Source organism: Nomascus leucogenys, chromosome 6, assembly GCF_006542625.1.
Source record: "Nomascus leucogenys isolate Asia chromosome 6, Asia_NLE_v1, whole genome shotgun sequence".
NCBI classification, from domain to species: Eukaryota; Metazoa; Chordata; class Mammalia; order Primates; family Hylobatidae; genus Nomascus; species Nomascus leucogenys.
The window spans coordinates 73878886-73892884 of NC_044386.1; the positions used below are offsets into that span (position 1 = coordinate 73878886).

Below are 13999 nucleotides of genomic sequence, written 5' to 3' on the forward strand. Positions count from 1 at the left end.
GGTGCCCTGACGCCCCTGCAGGGTTGGAGGGCAAAGAGGAAGCTCGCCCAGGTCCCCTCAGGCCTGCTGGGTGATGAGGCAGAGTCACCCATGCACTGTGGGGTCAGGGCTCTGGAAGTGTTTTCCAAACAGAATAACCACGACAGCCTCTTGTACCTCAAAGGCCTGAGAGTGAGTCTTCATCACAGGCCTTGAGCTTGGACAAAGGAGATTCAGGATGAGAAAGACACTTGGCACTACCTGTCTACACACCTCTGCTGTCTTCCCAGCCTAGGGACTGCTATTGATAATAAATGACTGGTTAACTCAGACGGCCCAGCTAGTCGGGATCCCCTTCTTTGTTTTATCTAGTGACTGTGTCCCTGGCCAGGCCTCTTTAAAATTTATGGCTTCGGGAATAATAAATAAATAAAAAGAAACTTCACAGCTTCATTCTGAAAGCATAGATGGGTCAGCCCTGGCTGTCCAGAACATTTTTGCATTTCTCTCTGGATTATTTGCCGGGCAGCTGGTCTGTCTTACATTATTTATTATTTTTTTGTCATTTAACTTTGAGATGCAAAGTTAACATCTGTAAAACTAAAAAGATAGCCTTTTCTAAAATAATTAAATTATGAGCTAGGAAATACCACTTTCTGCAGTAAAGCATGAATCTGCCTGTGGCATTAGAGAAGGCAGCTGTGCTGAAGGCTGGAAGATAAATGGGAGGACAGCCCGGGGCCCGGGGCCTCCCCAGTCTCACCCGGGTTGCTGTCTCCCTCCAGCCAGAGAGGCTGGGAAAAGGTGAAAAGCAGACAGGTTTGCAGTTCAGGGAACAACCTGGGCTTTGTGTGCCATTTTAAACAAGAACTGAGGATGCTGAAAATTCCTCATTAGGAAGAAAACGTTAAGAGCCGGCCGAAGTCTGCCCTGGCTGGATGGCCGTGGGTGTGGGCGCGCTGCTCGGGGAATTTTGGAAGCCGCGGATGGTCTCCCGGCAAAGTTGGAGGCACATCGTGTACTGGTTGGGCCTGAGCCTGGGCCTGGCTCAGGAGGTGTTGGTTTGTGCCATCCGGAGTCTGAGCCATGTCGTACGCTTTCCAGCGAAGGCCTCCAGCTGTGGTTTGATTAATGAGGGCCAGAGAACAGCAGTACCATTCTAAGGGTCCTGTAAACACTCTTGTCACTTCTGTTGTCCCAAAACACTTGCCCCAGGTTAGGTATAAACTACGGTCAAGTACTTCGAAAGTATTTTAGTGCTTTTAAATACAAACATGAGAAGGGATTCATTCAGTAAGACACCAGGTTGATTTTGTGTGAGAACAGGCTAGGTTGAGATAAAAAAGGAGTTGCAATAGGAAGATCCTCTGGGTGGGGCTCTCAGGGCCTGTGTAACAGTGGCCACACCATTGAGAGGCCCCAGAGATGGCTTCCCTTCTGAGTGAGATGAACCCAGGGGCTGGGAGGGAGGGAGCAACAAGGCTGTCTTCCCCAGAGCTTGCTCAGACCACCAAAGGCCATCATTTCATTAAAGAAAAACAAGGTCAGGCGGCGTTGGCTTACGCCTGTAACCCCAGCACTTTGGGAGGCTAAGGCAGGCAGATTGCTTGAGCCTCGGAGTTTGAGACCAGCCTGGCCAACATGGCGAAAGCCCATCTCTACAAAAAATACAAAAATTAGCCGGGCATGGTGGCAGGTGCCTGTAGTCCCAGCTACTTGGGAGGTTAAGGCAGGAGGACCCTGTGGGCCCAGGAGGTAGAGGCTGCAGTGAGCTGTGATCATGCCCCTGCACTCCAGCCTGGGCAACAGAGTGAGACCCCGTTGGAAAGGAAAGGGGAAGGGGAAGGGGGAGGGGGAGGGGAAGGGGGAGGGAGAGGAGGAGGGGAAAGGAAGGGACCAAAAAGCTGGTGGTGACAAAGTTGATTTTGTGATCCACAAATGTGCCCTCACCCTGAGTGTGGGAAGCTCCCCTGGACATGAGCTCTGCAGCAGTGGCAGGGTGAATACTTATGAAAGTCTTCATGCCTTCGAGGTAACAGGTCCAAATAGGGGCATTTTCAGTAGAGATGGGAGGAAAGCAGGAGGAGGGCGAAGCTGAGTCCCGGCCCCTTACCGAAGGCACAGATACGATGAAGGCAGGTGCCTCCTGGCCAATGAGTCGGGGAGCTGGGACCCTCTCTGTGCTCACTCCTCTCCTAGGTCTCTCTCCCTGCTCCTCTCTGCACTCTGCACCTCTCCCTGCGCCTCCCTGGCCTTGCTTGGCTTGGGCCACTTCCATGTGCAGGGGAGAAGCTCTGCTTGTAGTTACATCCAAGCACTTGCAGCCATGCACACTTACAGCTGGGCCTGCATTTCTAGTCACAAATAAGGAAATTGCCTGTCCCTCTAACTCCTACACCCACTTTTTTCTCCATCTATTCTATAAATGACTGAAAGACAGTCTGGGTATATTTGTGATTTGTCTATTTCTCCTTTTTGTAAATTTGAGTTTCATGTATTTTAAAGCTGTGGTTATTAGGGGTACATCACTTGGGCGATTCTCATGTCCTGAGAAGGCCTTTTTATCATTATCAGGTCCCTCTTCATGGCCTGAAGTCTATGTTGTCTGATATTAATATAATTATGTTTCCTTTCTTTTACATATTGTTTATATATTAATCCTTTTGCATCCTTTTACTTTCAACCCACTGTCTTTATACTTCACATGCCTTCTTTTGAAGAATGCATGTCTTGTTATATTAGCCAGAAATTACAGAAAATATTAAATCATAATGGGTTACAGCAAGCAATTGTCCTTTACCTCTGATTATCACAGGAATGAATGCCTTCAGTGTTTCAGGATTACCACTCATTCTTCGATTCTTTAAACATTCTCTCAGCACATTCAAACTGCTAGGGTCTGTGCAAGGTGCCAGGGACCCAAAGTGAAGAGGACATAGTATCTGACCTCCAAGAGCTTAGAGTTAGTTGATTTTGACTTTGAGTTAGGCACACTGTATAATGTCAAATGACTAACCCAGCTATTTTGTTGCCAAGCCTGAGGAAGCCAGCCTTCCTACTTATTTTAGATTTGTTACTGGGGTTTGGTAACCTATTTCACCTACTGCTTTTTTGAGATAGTCATGAAGTTCACCCCCATATTATGTTCGTTTTGGCATCAAACTTAGTTGCTTGCCATGGATTGTTACTGTGGATTTCCATAATACTCCCCATCCTGAAGAGCAGCTGTCAATGCCATTTAGAACATTTATTTCTCTAAACTGGCTGTGGGATGCATATTCCTGAAGCCAGCGCCAAGGTCCTTCCGTTTCCCAACAGCAAGCATCTACTCTCCAGAGGGGAAAGACATCCCCTGGAAAGAAGGTAGGTTGTATGTGCAGGATCATCTGGAAGCTGGGAATCTGGAGTTCTCAGATACGCAGGTAAATATGCGTCTAGTCCTTGTACTTGGTGCTCACAACCATTACCTTAATTCAGGGAGCACTGTCACCTTCCAAAGGAGATTCTTTTCCTATGCGTTGTTCCAAGAACAGAGGAGGTGGTAACAGGCTGGGCAGGGTTGGGACGGCTGTCACCTTCGGTCCGAAATCACTGGCTGCTGAAGCCCCCACCACCCCTTTGTCTCCCCCATTTAACAGGGCATCGAGATTCCTCTGACGTCCACTCATGCAGCAGCTCAGGTGTTCTGCGGGAAGTGGACCTCTCTCCCAGCTCCAGCTGGGAGTCCCAGTCAGGACGTTCCCCTCCATTTGCCAGTGAATGGTTCTGAGGATGTTGTGCAAGCTATGCAGGGTGAGGCTGAGGAATCCAGGACTCTGTTTGGAATGTGGAGAGAGGGGCTCTCTGCCTCTTCTGAATAGTGATGCATGGATAAGTCCTGGGGGTGACATCAGCCAAGCATCCCCAAGAACAGAGGCAGACCCAGGACAAAGCTGTCCCTGAAAGCTGGGAGAAAAGCCTAGGTCTGAGTTGCTGAGTCCAGGCACCCTCTTGGGACCTGTGCTGAGCCTGTGCCTGCTTTTCTGCTTGACTGGAATGAGGTGCATTTTCTGTGACTTGCAATGGCCCACACTCATTGCAGAATGAGCCATGCTTTCCTGATATGCCATGCTGAGGAATTTCTTTGTCCTCAGATCCTATGCCCTCTCTGCATTGCTGTCCTTGAAGACAGGCATCCAAAGAGGCCCTAGGTCCCTCCCACACAGTGGGGAGTACACCCTTCACAGCCCCGGTGCTGAGCAGAGCCAGCAACTAAGAACTGTTTGACAAAGTAGAAAGAAGGGCTCAGAAGATGACATGCCATATCATTGCCTTGGATTGTTATCATTTCCTCCCCTTCCTTTTCTACTTTTAGAGGGACAGAACTAATGGCTCATTAGAAAAATGCCTGAAGACCGCCGAGCTCCTTGGCACGTGGTGCTGATGGCCTGGTGCAGGGTGTCATGGTGGCCAGCTGTGCAGCAGCTTTGGTGTGTGCCATGCAGCTGTTTTCTTCATAGCCTCTAAAACGACTTGTTTTACGGAAGTGCCCTCAGATCATACTCTGTGAGGTCAGGTATTAATCATTTCATACACCAGTGGTAACTGGACACACTGTCTTTGCAAAGTGAAAGTTGTTTATTGCTTGTTATGATTTAACAGGCAAAATACTACACCGGGGATGTAATACCTGCAAGGCGGTCTTCCTGAAATGCCTGCCCGGAACAGAATGCTGGGATGCACTCAACTGTGAATTTTTCATGAGGTCTTCCTTTCCCTCATCTGGATAAAGTGGAGCGCAGCCCTCCTGTGTCAGTGAGACTGGAAGCCCGTGGGGGACTCTGCCTCTGGGGGCCACGTGCTCTGCCCTCTGCCATCTCTGCTCATTGTTCCCCCGTGTTTGCACCTGCCTGCATCGACTATGAGCAGTCGCACGTTTGTACTCAGGGAAAGCAGGGTCATACATGTTGAAGAAAACAAATCATACTGCTTGTTCTTAAAAGTGACATGAAAAAATAAATCTAAACACACTTTTCAAGTGTCACTCTTCTATAAACTTTTATACATGTTAAGGCTTTTCTTTTTCTTTTCAGTATACTCTACTTAGAACTTTAAAAAATAAACTTTCTTTTTTGGTACCTCTTGTTTCCTGTATTAGCCTGGGAAACATTTAGAAATACATCTCCCTAGAACTCTTCTGTGCAAATAATAAACATAAATAATATTAACATTTATTTATATATATATTAAAAAAGGCCATTTCAAGGTTTTCACTGCGACCGCCTTGAAGATGCTCCTATAAGTAGTCTGTGGTCTGGCCCCTGAAGTCCTGATCGGCCTGAGTGGGGCTGGACAGGAAGTCCACGTCCCGCTTGTCCATCTGCAAGCTGCTCTGTCCGGGAGAACTGTAAGACACTCCCCAGCCTGCTGACCAGCGACCAGGAGGAAATCCAGGTGAGTAGGCTGAAGGTGGGCAGGCTGAAGAGGGAAGACAGGGGGGTCACCCTGCCGGTGCTGGCAGCTCTCACCTTGGACTCCTCAGGACACCCTCCCGGACTCCTCAGGACAGCCTCCCCTGGCGCAGAGGACATGGGGGCCGGTGCGCTCAGCCCCTCCAGCAGGGTGTGCTCCCTCAATGGCATGCTCATGTCCACTCTGCTGGGCTCCCCGCTGGCCTCCGGGGAGCAGGCCGGCTGCTGTGTGTGCCAAGAAGGCTGGGACAGGGGCACAGAGGTCTTGACAGTCCTCCCTGATGAGTGCTCGGTTCCCGAGTCCTTCGGGAGGCGTCCCTGAGCAAAGGTCTCTTTGGGAGCACTGCATTTCCTGGGGGACTTCCTGGTCAACTGACGTGCCAGCTGAAGTTGGGTGGGGAAAATGCTCCCCTGGAGGGATCTGAAAAACAATCTAGAAAAAGCACATTAAAACAAAAAGTTAGATATTCCTGCCGGTGGTGTCTTTGAGCTTCCAGAGACCCACACAGAGCAGAAGCAATGCCAATGTCGTCTGGGCTCACTTGGGACTCAGAGGCACCATCCCGCTCCGACACCCACCTGGGCAGCAGCGCAGCGACAGGCGTCATCAGGCAAGTCAAGTAAAACACTGGGTCACCCAGTAAGGCTTGCATAGTCCAGTAAGGGTTGGATGGAGGATAGCACATGGCACAAGATGCATTGTAAATCAAAGCCACGGTGAAAAACAAAAGGACACTGAAGCCACATGTTATCCAGTTGAGCCAGGTCTGAGGGGGAATGAGAAAGAAAGGGCTTTTATTTCCACCTAAAAGTGACAACAATGACAATCAGAAAAACGTGCCAGTCATCAATGAACAGGTGTGAGGTTCTGAGGCCTTCAGACACACTGCGGTCTATGACACGGGTAACTGGTGGGGCTCAGTGAGGCCTCCGGAACCCATGGACCACCCTGGGAGATGCACAGGAGGTGAGATGGAGTCAGGGGCGAGAGGGCAAGACAGGAGGGAAAGGAGAGAATGTGGTGGTGGAAGCGGGAAAGAGGCGGGAGGGAGATGAGCGTGGCCGGGGAAGTGCGAGCATCGGGCTGCAGCGGCTCCCCACACCGCAGGGCTCGGGAATGTGTCATTGTCCTTCTCATCACACTGAGGTCAGCTTTACAGTCTCCTGTCTACTCAAAACAACCTCCCAGACCTCATGAATCTGCAGGGAAGTGTGGGGTCCATGGCATCAGTGCTCTTCTGAGACGTGGCCATGCAGGAGGCTCTTACCCAGGTTTTGGTTTCAAAGCCCAGGTGGAGCAGGAAGGTGAGCAGCGCGATTGTCACGATAGGGGTCCCCCAGGTAAACAGGTCCACGTTTGAGTCATAGTAGGCCTGAAAGACAGTGGGGTCCTGGATCTGTAGGTCCCCGATCCAGCTGGTAAGAAAAACTGCACCTGGGGGCCAACTTACCAGGTAAGGAATGGAAAAGCAAACCAGGCTCTGGAAGGCGGCGTCGGCCATGTTAAACCAGAACGTTCGTGGCCGGTATTCCTGGGACACAAAAACAATCAGTGATGTTACAGTGAAGAATTGGCATCCTCTGTGAAAGCAGTTAGAATAAAAATGGAGTCGGTTGTGTTAATAACAACAACAAAAACCTACCCTGAGGAGTAGAGCTGGGAAAGGCCATGAAGGGAGGGTTCTCATGCATAAATGCCTGATAACAAAAATAATCATACCCACAGAAAAATATATCTGTAAGGACATGTGCCCAGCAACTGTCTGTCCAACCTCAAACAGGCACCATCTTTGTCGTCTATCCTTGTAGTCAAGGAAAAAGCATCTCAAAACGATCATGAAATTTTTTCCTTTAAATACATTTGTCTTCCTTTACCTCCCTAAATATGCACATAGCTTACTACAGCACACGTATTCCCATTGCAATGCCCTATTCCCGAATAAACACCATTCTCTTTTAGAGAGCCTCTGTTTGCTATTTAGGTTGACACCTCGAATGACATTTCCCAGGATGCTACACGTAAGTTAATGCACAAGGCAAACACCTGAGGAAAACTCACTCTCTCAGGACTTTTGGAGATGCAAGGCCCCAGAGGCCTGATGAAAAGCAAAACTATCTGCAGCTGTCACTCACTGGGAACACTTGCACCAACAAGACGAGCTTCAGTAGCTCCAGGTTCACAGTAAAAAGATGAAACTGGCCTGGCGCAGTGGCTCACGCCTGTAATCCCAGCACTTTGGGAGGCCGAGGCAGACGGATCACAAGGTCAGGGGATCGAGACCATCCTGGCTAACATGGTGAAACCCTGTCTCTACTAAACATACAGAAAAATTAGCCGGGCATGGTGGCGGGCACCTGTAGTCCCAGCTACTCGGGAGGCTGAGGCAGGAGAATGGCGTGAACCCAGGAGGCGGAGCTTGCAGTGAGCCGAGATCGCGCCACTGCACTCCAGCCTGGGTGACAGAGCAAGACCCTGTCTCAAAAAAAAAAAAAAAAAATGAAACTGCTTTCCATATCTTCCCAGGGAACACATCTCTCAAGTAGGAAGTAGGAATAGCACCTGAAATTCCGGGCATTCTCCGTCAGTTTGAGCCCTTCTATTCCTTCCACTTTGACCAGGTTTTGCCTCTCTTGGTGGTGGGTCCCTTAGAATGTTTCTAAAGAGTGAGTCTTCACTTTTAAAATTACACGATGGATGTGTCCCAATGTTAAAAGCAAACAGCTATATACCCATGGGCAGAAATGACAATAACCTTTATATAGATGAACAGAGTCTCTATTACCCGGGTGACCAAATGTGTATTTGACCCTGCCAAGTCCCAGAGCAGCTGGCACGGGACCTGCAGGAAACACAGACTGGGGAAGGAGCTCTGGCTGAGCACATAGGGAAAGTGCTGGCTAGGCTCTTCCCGCGGGCCACCTAATTCCACAGGACAGGACACACTCCCAGCGTCTTTGTCCCACAGGTGGCCAAGGAAGCTGAGGCCTGGCCAAGGATGGGAATTCCCCTGAAGCAACAGATAACAAGCAGAGGCCCTGCTCCCCTCCCTGGCCCTCCGCCTCCCGGCACGCCGTGCATGCAGCCTGCTTCTGTGGGAACTGAACATTCACAGAGGTGGCCAGAGGAAGTTAACTCATCAGTGAACGAATCTGGAATTAGGGATTATTGCAGGAGAAATGAGACTCCATGTTCTTTTTGCCCACATGGAATAATTCAAGGCAAAGAAAAGCACTTACTATCTACTTTAATGGCTGGCTAGAAACAGCTGGTCATCAGTGTGTGAATCTATGTGGTATATTAATGCCAATATGTATTTAAATCTATTTGCTCTTTCAGTGGCTCAGTGGCTTCCCTATGGGTTTGTCTTCTTGTTAATTCCCATTCAAAATAAGTCAAATTTTCTTCCTTGCTTTAGAAAAATCCCCCCTCCAGCCTCAGTGACCCCCTGTGCCTGACTTGGACTCTGGGCTTTCCTTGGGCTCCTGGAGACTCTTGGAGGGGGTACAGTTTTGCTTACGACACTTGACGCACCACAGCCAAGCAGAGAGCAGCGCTTTTTCTCCGTCCTCTAGAATGGTGAATTCTAGAATTTCAGTTTGTCCAGGGTGTCCATCTAAAGGGAGGCTGGGGGACTGGCACTTTGGAAGAGCGAACATGGAGGGCAGAGCTCAGGAGGTGGAAGGCGGAGACTCGGGGGAGCTTTACCTCCATGTTCTGGCCACTCTTGTAGAGTTGCGGGTTGGTCAGCAGCACGTTGGCCGGCACATCCCTGTCCAGCACCCCAGTCACGAGCGGAGGAAGCGACGAGAAGAGCAGATTAAAGAAGATTAGATACCATTGGTCAATCATGGCAGATGCAGAGAAGCCACAGAAAAACTGGAACCAAAACAGGAGGCCCACAAACATCTGAAATCAAGAAAGGAAGAAAAGGAACAGGCGAGTCTTCAGCCAGTGCTGAGCATTCTCATCCGAGGGAGCTGACAGGCCTGCAGAGTTTCACAGTCAAGATTAACTGTATTGGCAGCGATTTCTTCCAAAGACAGCCGTGACCTTGAGCCCTGCTGCTGGCCTCTGCCTCTCCCTCTTCCTCTTTTCCTTTGCCCTCCTCATTCCCTTAAGAAAGAAGAACTGGCAGTGGGAATTGGGAATTCCCAGGAGCAGCCCTTGTGGGGACGAGATTTTGTGCTTGACAAGCTCTGGATCATTAACATAAAACAAGATCAAGGTTTCACAGGGGTGTAGGGCTGCTCACATTTCAAGAGGGCCAGTTGGGTATGAGCTGTGGCATCTTCCCTAGTGGCCCTCCTCCGTCTGTGACCCCAGACAGAGCCTACCTGTGGCTATATCTCTGCTCCTGTCTCTTCTTTAGTGACCTGCATACTCTCTGAGGAGGTGCAGTGGACAGTGACTGACTCCCACTGAGGGGAGGACACACAAAAGCACAATAGCAAAGCCAATGACCTCATCAACATCGCTGTGGTGACCTGATTGTCCACAGGGACCTCTGCTGGGGGGAGAGGGAGAGGCATCATCTCTGATCCTATAGCTACAGCTACCTGGCTCAGCAGAATAGGAAAGTGAGATTCAGGGAGGTGGAACAGCCACCTCTGGCCCCTGCTCAGTGGGGTGGGAACAAGGTCAGATCTCTTCTCACTATTGCTAGATTCCTGAATATCAGCGGCCTGAGTGCATTTATATGGTGGGCCCGACAGTTAGTGATTGCAAAGCATTCTAACACTCATGAGCTATGTAGCTGGGCACAGAGCATGAACTCTTCAGTCTCACTTTCCTTGCCCATGACATGGGCATACCAGTGATACTCAGCCAATGCAGCTGCTGTGAGCATGAAGCGACCCAATGCATTTAGAATAGTCACCAGAGTCCCTGGAGAGCTATAGGTGCTCGCCTACAGTGTGTGGTGGTGAGTGGTATCGTTAGTTCCCTTGTTTGGGACTCAGGCAGGGCAAGTGCTCTTACCCCACATACAGAGAGGGAACTTGAAGTTCCAAGACATCAAATGACTTGGCTGAGGTCATGGTGTGAGTAAGGAACCCAACTTGTTCAACTGTGATGGGTCTTGACTTGGAGGGCAGGCACAGTCCCAGCAGGGAACTCTGATGCTAGACAGACATTTTCTGCTAGGCACTGCAAGGCCTGGGTTTGGTTCTGGAGCTGCAACTATCTACCCTTTTGACCCTGACTCAGTCATTTCACCTCCCTGAGCTTTTGGCTTCTTGACCTGAAAGTGACTTGTGAAGATCATAAGAAATGATAGCTTATGTTGAAATAACCCACCATGCCACATAGCCTCCAAGTCCTGTGTCAGACTGTGATTTAAATGTCTTAATATGCAGCCTTTCCCTACATGCTGAAAACGAACATTTGGTTTTTACTCATTGACTTTCTTCCCTTCCTCACTCCTACGGCTGGCTCTCGCTCACTCACCCCTACAGGCTTGGCCTAGTGAGTCATCAGTAGCAAATACAGTCAAGAGAAAGAGAAGATAAGTACTCAGATAATTGAGATTTTTTTCCTATAGTACCAAAAAGCTTTCATCCCAAACCACTGTTGCTATGGAAATCTTTCTTCTCTGCTTTTTATTGGAAAGAAAGGCCACCTTATTCCTAAAACTAATGAATTTCTCATTTTAGGAGGCAGAGTGATTATCCTTGAACTCCTCATGTAGATTAATGCTTGTTAACACAGGCCTGGCGTTTTTATGGAATAAAAACAGGCGTCCTCTTCTCCTTTCTGCACCCTTCAATGGGGAGGGACTCATCGCAGCAGGCAGGAGGCTGTGCCCATTCCAGGTGGCCACTAGGGCCTTTGTTTGCACCTGAAATGTTTAATGATTTGGCCTACATCATTCTTGCCCTCCCTTCGATCTGAGACATTTTAACTGGGAATTAGGGATTAGCTGGCTCAACTCACAGGCTTTGTTTTGTTTTTTTAAGATTTAAAAGAAGACCGGACATGGTGGTTCATGCCTATAATACCACACTTTGGGAGGCAGAGATGGGATGACAGCTTGAGGCCAGGAGTTTGACACCAGCCTGGGCAACATAGCGACACCCCGTCTCTACAAAATAGAAAAAATTAGCTGGGCATGGTGGCCTGTAGTCCCAGCTACTCAGGAGGCTGAGGCAGGGAGACTGGTTGAGCCTAGGAGTTTGAGGATACAGTAAGCTATAGTGGCGCCACTGCGCTCCAGCCTGGGCAACAGAATCAGACCCTGCCTTAAAAAAAATCCAAAGAAGGCATTAACATGCTCAAGATCTCACAGCTAACAAGTGACAGAAATGGGGCTTGGATTCTGCCCTGCCCACCCCCATTCATCCCTCCACTCCTTCCGGAGCTGAGACCCTTTAGGCTTACAACTGTGCACTTGAAGTCTCGAAGCTTTGGGGATTCAATGCCAGGGCTGGGAGAAAGGAGGTATGAGCTGGCAAGCCCAGGAGTGGTGTGACACAGCCCTCCTCGGATAGTCCCAGGCACAGCCTAATCTGAATTAATGTCTGGGACGAAACCTATCAAGTTAAACATGCCCTGACTGGATCTGAGCAGCTGTATGCATTTGCTAGAAGATGTTCCGAAAAATGAAGGGGGTGGGTGTGACGGGGAAAGAGAGGTTGGGAAAAGAAAGGCAGGTGTAGCCTCCAGAAAAACAATTAAGAACACGGAGCAACAAAGTGAGACCCTGTCTCTACAAAATAAATAAATAAAAAATTAGATGGGCGTGGTGGCACACACCTGTAGTCCCAGCTGCTTGGGAGGCTGAGGCTGGAAGATCACTTGAGCCCAGGAAGTTGAGGCTGCAGTGAGCTATGATGAGTGCCACTGCACTCCAGCCTGGGAGACAATAGTGACACTCTGTCTCAAAAAATAAAAATAAAAAGAGCATGAACAACCAATGACAGTTTACAGCTAGCTAACTGAAGAGTTTTTATATGGAACTGGAAAAAGAATACACCTTTTATTTTATTTTATTTTTTTCAGAAGAGTACAGGATAATCTTGACACTGGAGTTCTGGTGTTTAGCAAGGTAGATTTATGGGACTACCTTGGAAGATCACTTATCCTAAGAGTTTATTTTGTCTCTTTGTTTGTACATTCAGCCAAAAGCAGCAGCAGCCTAGCAACTCCTCAGTAAAATATCTAGAAATCTCTTACAAATGGGGCAGAACTCTGAGGCGGCCATGTGGTCCATCCTGCAGGGCTATGGAGGTGCCCATCTGTGAAAGAAGCAGTGAAGAAGGAACGAAGAGTCCAACGTGAAGATCCAGATGAAATGACCAGGCTGTTTGCAGAGCCCCCAGAGAGACAGAAATGTCTGCAGCCAATCTGCCCTGGGTGTGACTTTACAGCAGGGTCAATTCAGCTACAGACTGAGCTCATCCGAGAGGGGTGCGTCTGCTCTGCAAGCCTGGGAGGTGGGAGAGGGTGGGAAGGCCCTATGGGCAACCCCTTCCTGCCGGGTCTGAGCCTTCCTGACCTGGGGGCTTGCCGCCTGTCGCCTGTCCTGGTGTGGGTGTGTCCCAACAGAGGCCATTCAGTATAGGAATCAGAGTGAGGCTAAGTTCCCTTATTCTGATGCCAGACCACAAAGCACACTTATCATTCGATTTTCCCTGTCTACTCTAGAGAAAATGCTGGTAAGAGGACTCCTGTTTGGGGATATTTCAGCAGCATGCTCCTGAGAAACCCATGGAGAGAGTGGTTAGGAGCCTGGGAGAAGGACTGGGTGGCCTGGGGTGAATGCAGCCTTGAAGGTTTACCAGCTGTGTGCCCCTGTGCAAACTGCTAGCTGCATAATTACGCCCCTTCTCACTCTGCAGCCATCAGTGGACTTGCTAGTGTTATCTACCTGTTTCCAGCACCTCTCCATAGAGATGCAGCTGCTCTCATGCCCCTGAATTAGACTCTGAGGCTACAGAGCGCAGAGCCAGCTCAGGACAGGGGACACTCACACAGGCGAAGGAGGATGGAGCAGATTGTCCATGGCCTCCCATCTGCTCCATCCTCCTTCGCCTCATTCAGGCGATGGTCCTAAGAACCGAACCTTCCAATCCCAAAGCTCTAGACAGGTATCCAATACCTACTGCGTTTTTGTAGAAGAAGTACAGCACCATGTTGGCAAGTCGGGAGTAGCACCAATGCCCGTGAAGAATCAAGAGCCTCTCCAGGTATTGGAATTTCGGCACCGCAAAGTCGCTGGCCATCACTGCCTTCAAAGGGAGAGGGATTCCTGTTACTGGTGATGCCGACCTGGTGTAAGGTTTGTCTTCTCTTCTCAAAATGCGAGGTACACAACAGGGAAGGAAAATCCCCATTCTGAACAGAGTGTGAGCGTGGCTGGCCGGAGTCTCCGTCGCTGTTGTCTCCCTCAGCGTCTCCTTCCATTACAAAAGAGGCAATCTCGCCCAACACGCTAGTTCAGGGATGTCACCTTATAGGATTCATTTACACTTCCAAATAGGTGTCATTAATGGGGTTTAAAAGGTTTTCCTTTTCCTGCTGTTTTCTCAACAAATGAAAAAACACTGAAATACATGGAGTTTATCTGCCTTTC

General features: G+C 49.3%; 1 protein-coding gene across 3 annotated transcripts in view; it reads right to left on the bottom strand.

Moving 5' to 3' along the window:
• Positions 1-4573: 4573 nt before the first annotated feature.
• The window catches only part of ATP10A (ATPase phospholipid transporting 10A (putative)), a 192879-nt gene continuing 183453 nt past the window's right edge, over positions 4574-13999 (bottom strand). The window contains exons 16-22 of one of the 3 annotated variants that reach the window (XM_030814460.1): positions 13530-13823; positions 9136-9336; positions 6881-6961; positions 6698-6802; positions 6009-6196; positions 5487-5862; positions 4574-5382 (exon numbers count right to left, since the gene is read on the bottom strand). In XM_030814460.1, coding sequence (XP_030670320.1) covers positions 5194-5382; positions 5487-5862; positions 6009-6196; positions 6698-6802; positions 6881-6961; positions 9136-9336; positions 13530-13823 — 1434 coding nt within the window. In that variant the 3' untranslated portion in view covers positions 4574-5193. Of the gene's footprint in view, positions 5863-6008; positions 6197-6697; positions 6803-6880; positions 6962-9135; positions 9337-13529; positions 13824-13999 lie in introns of all 3 variants that reach the window. The other 2 variants (XM_003277157.4, XM_030814459.1) reach the window with 2 other exon arrangements.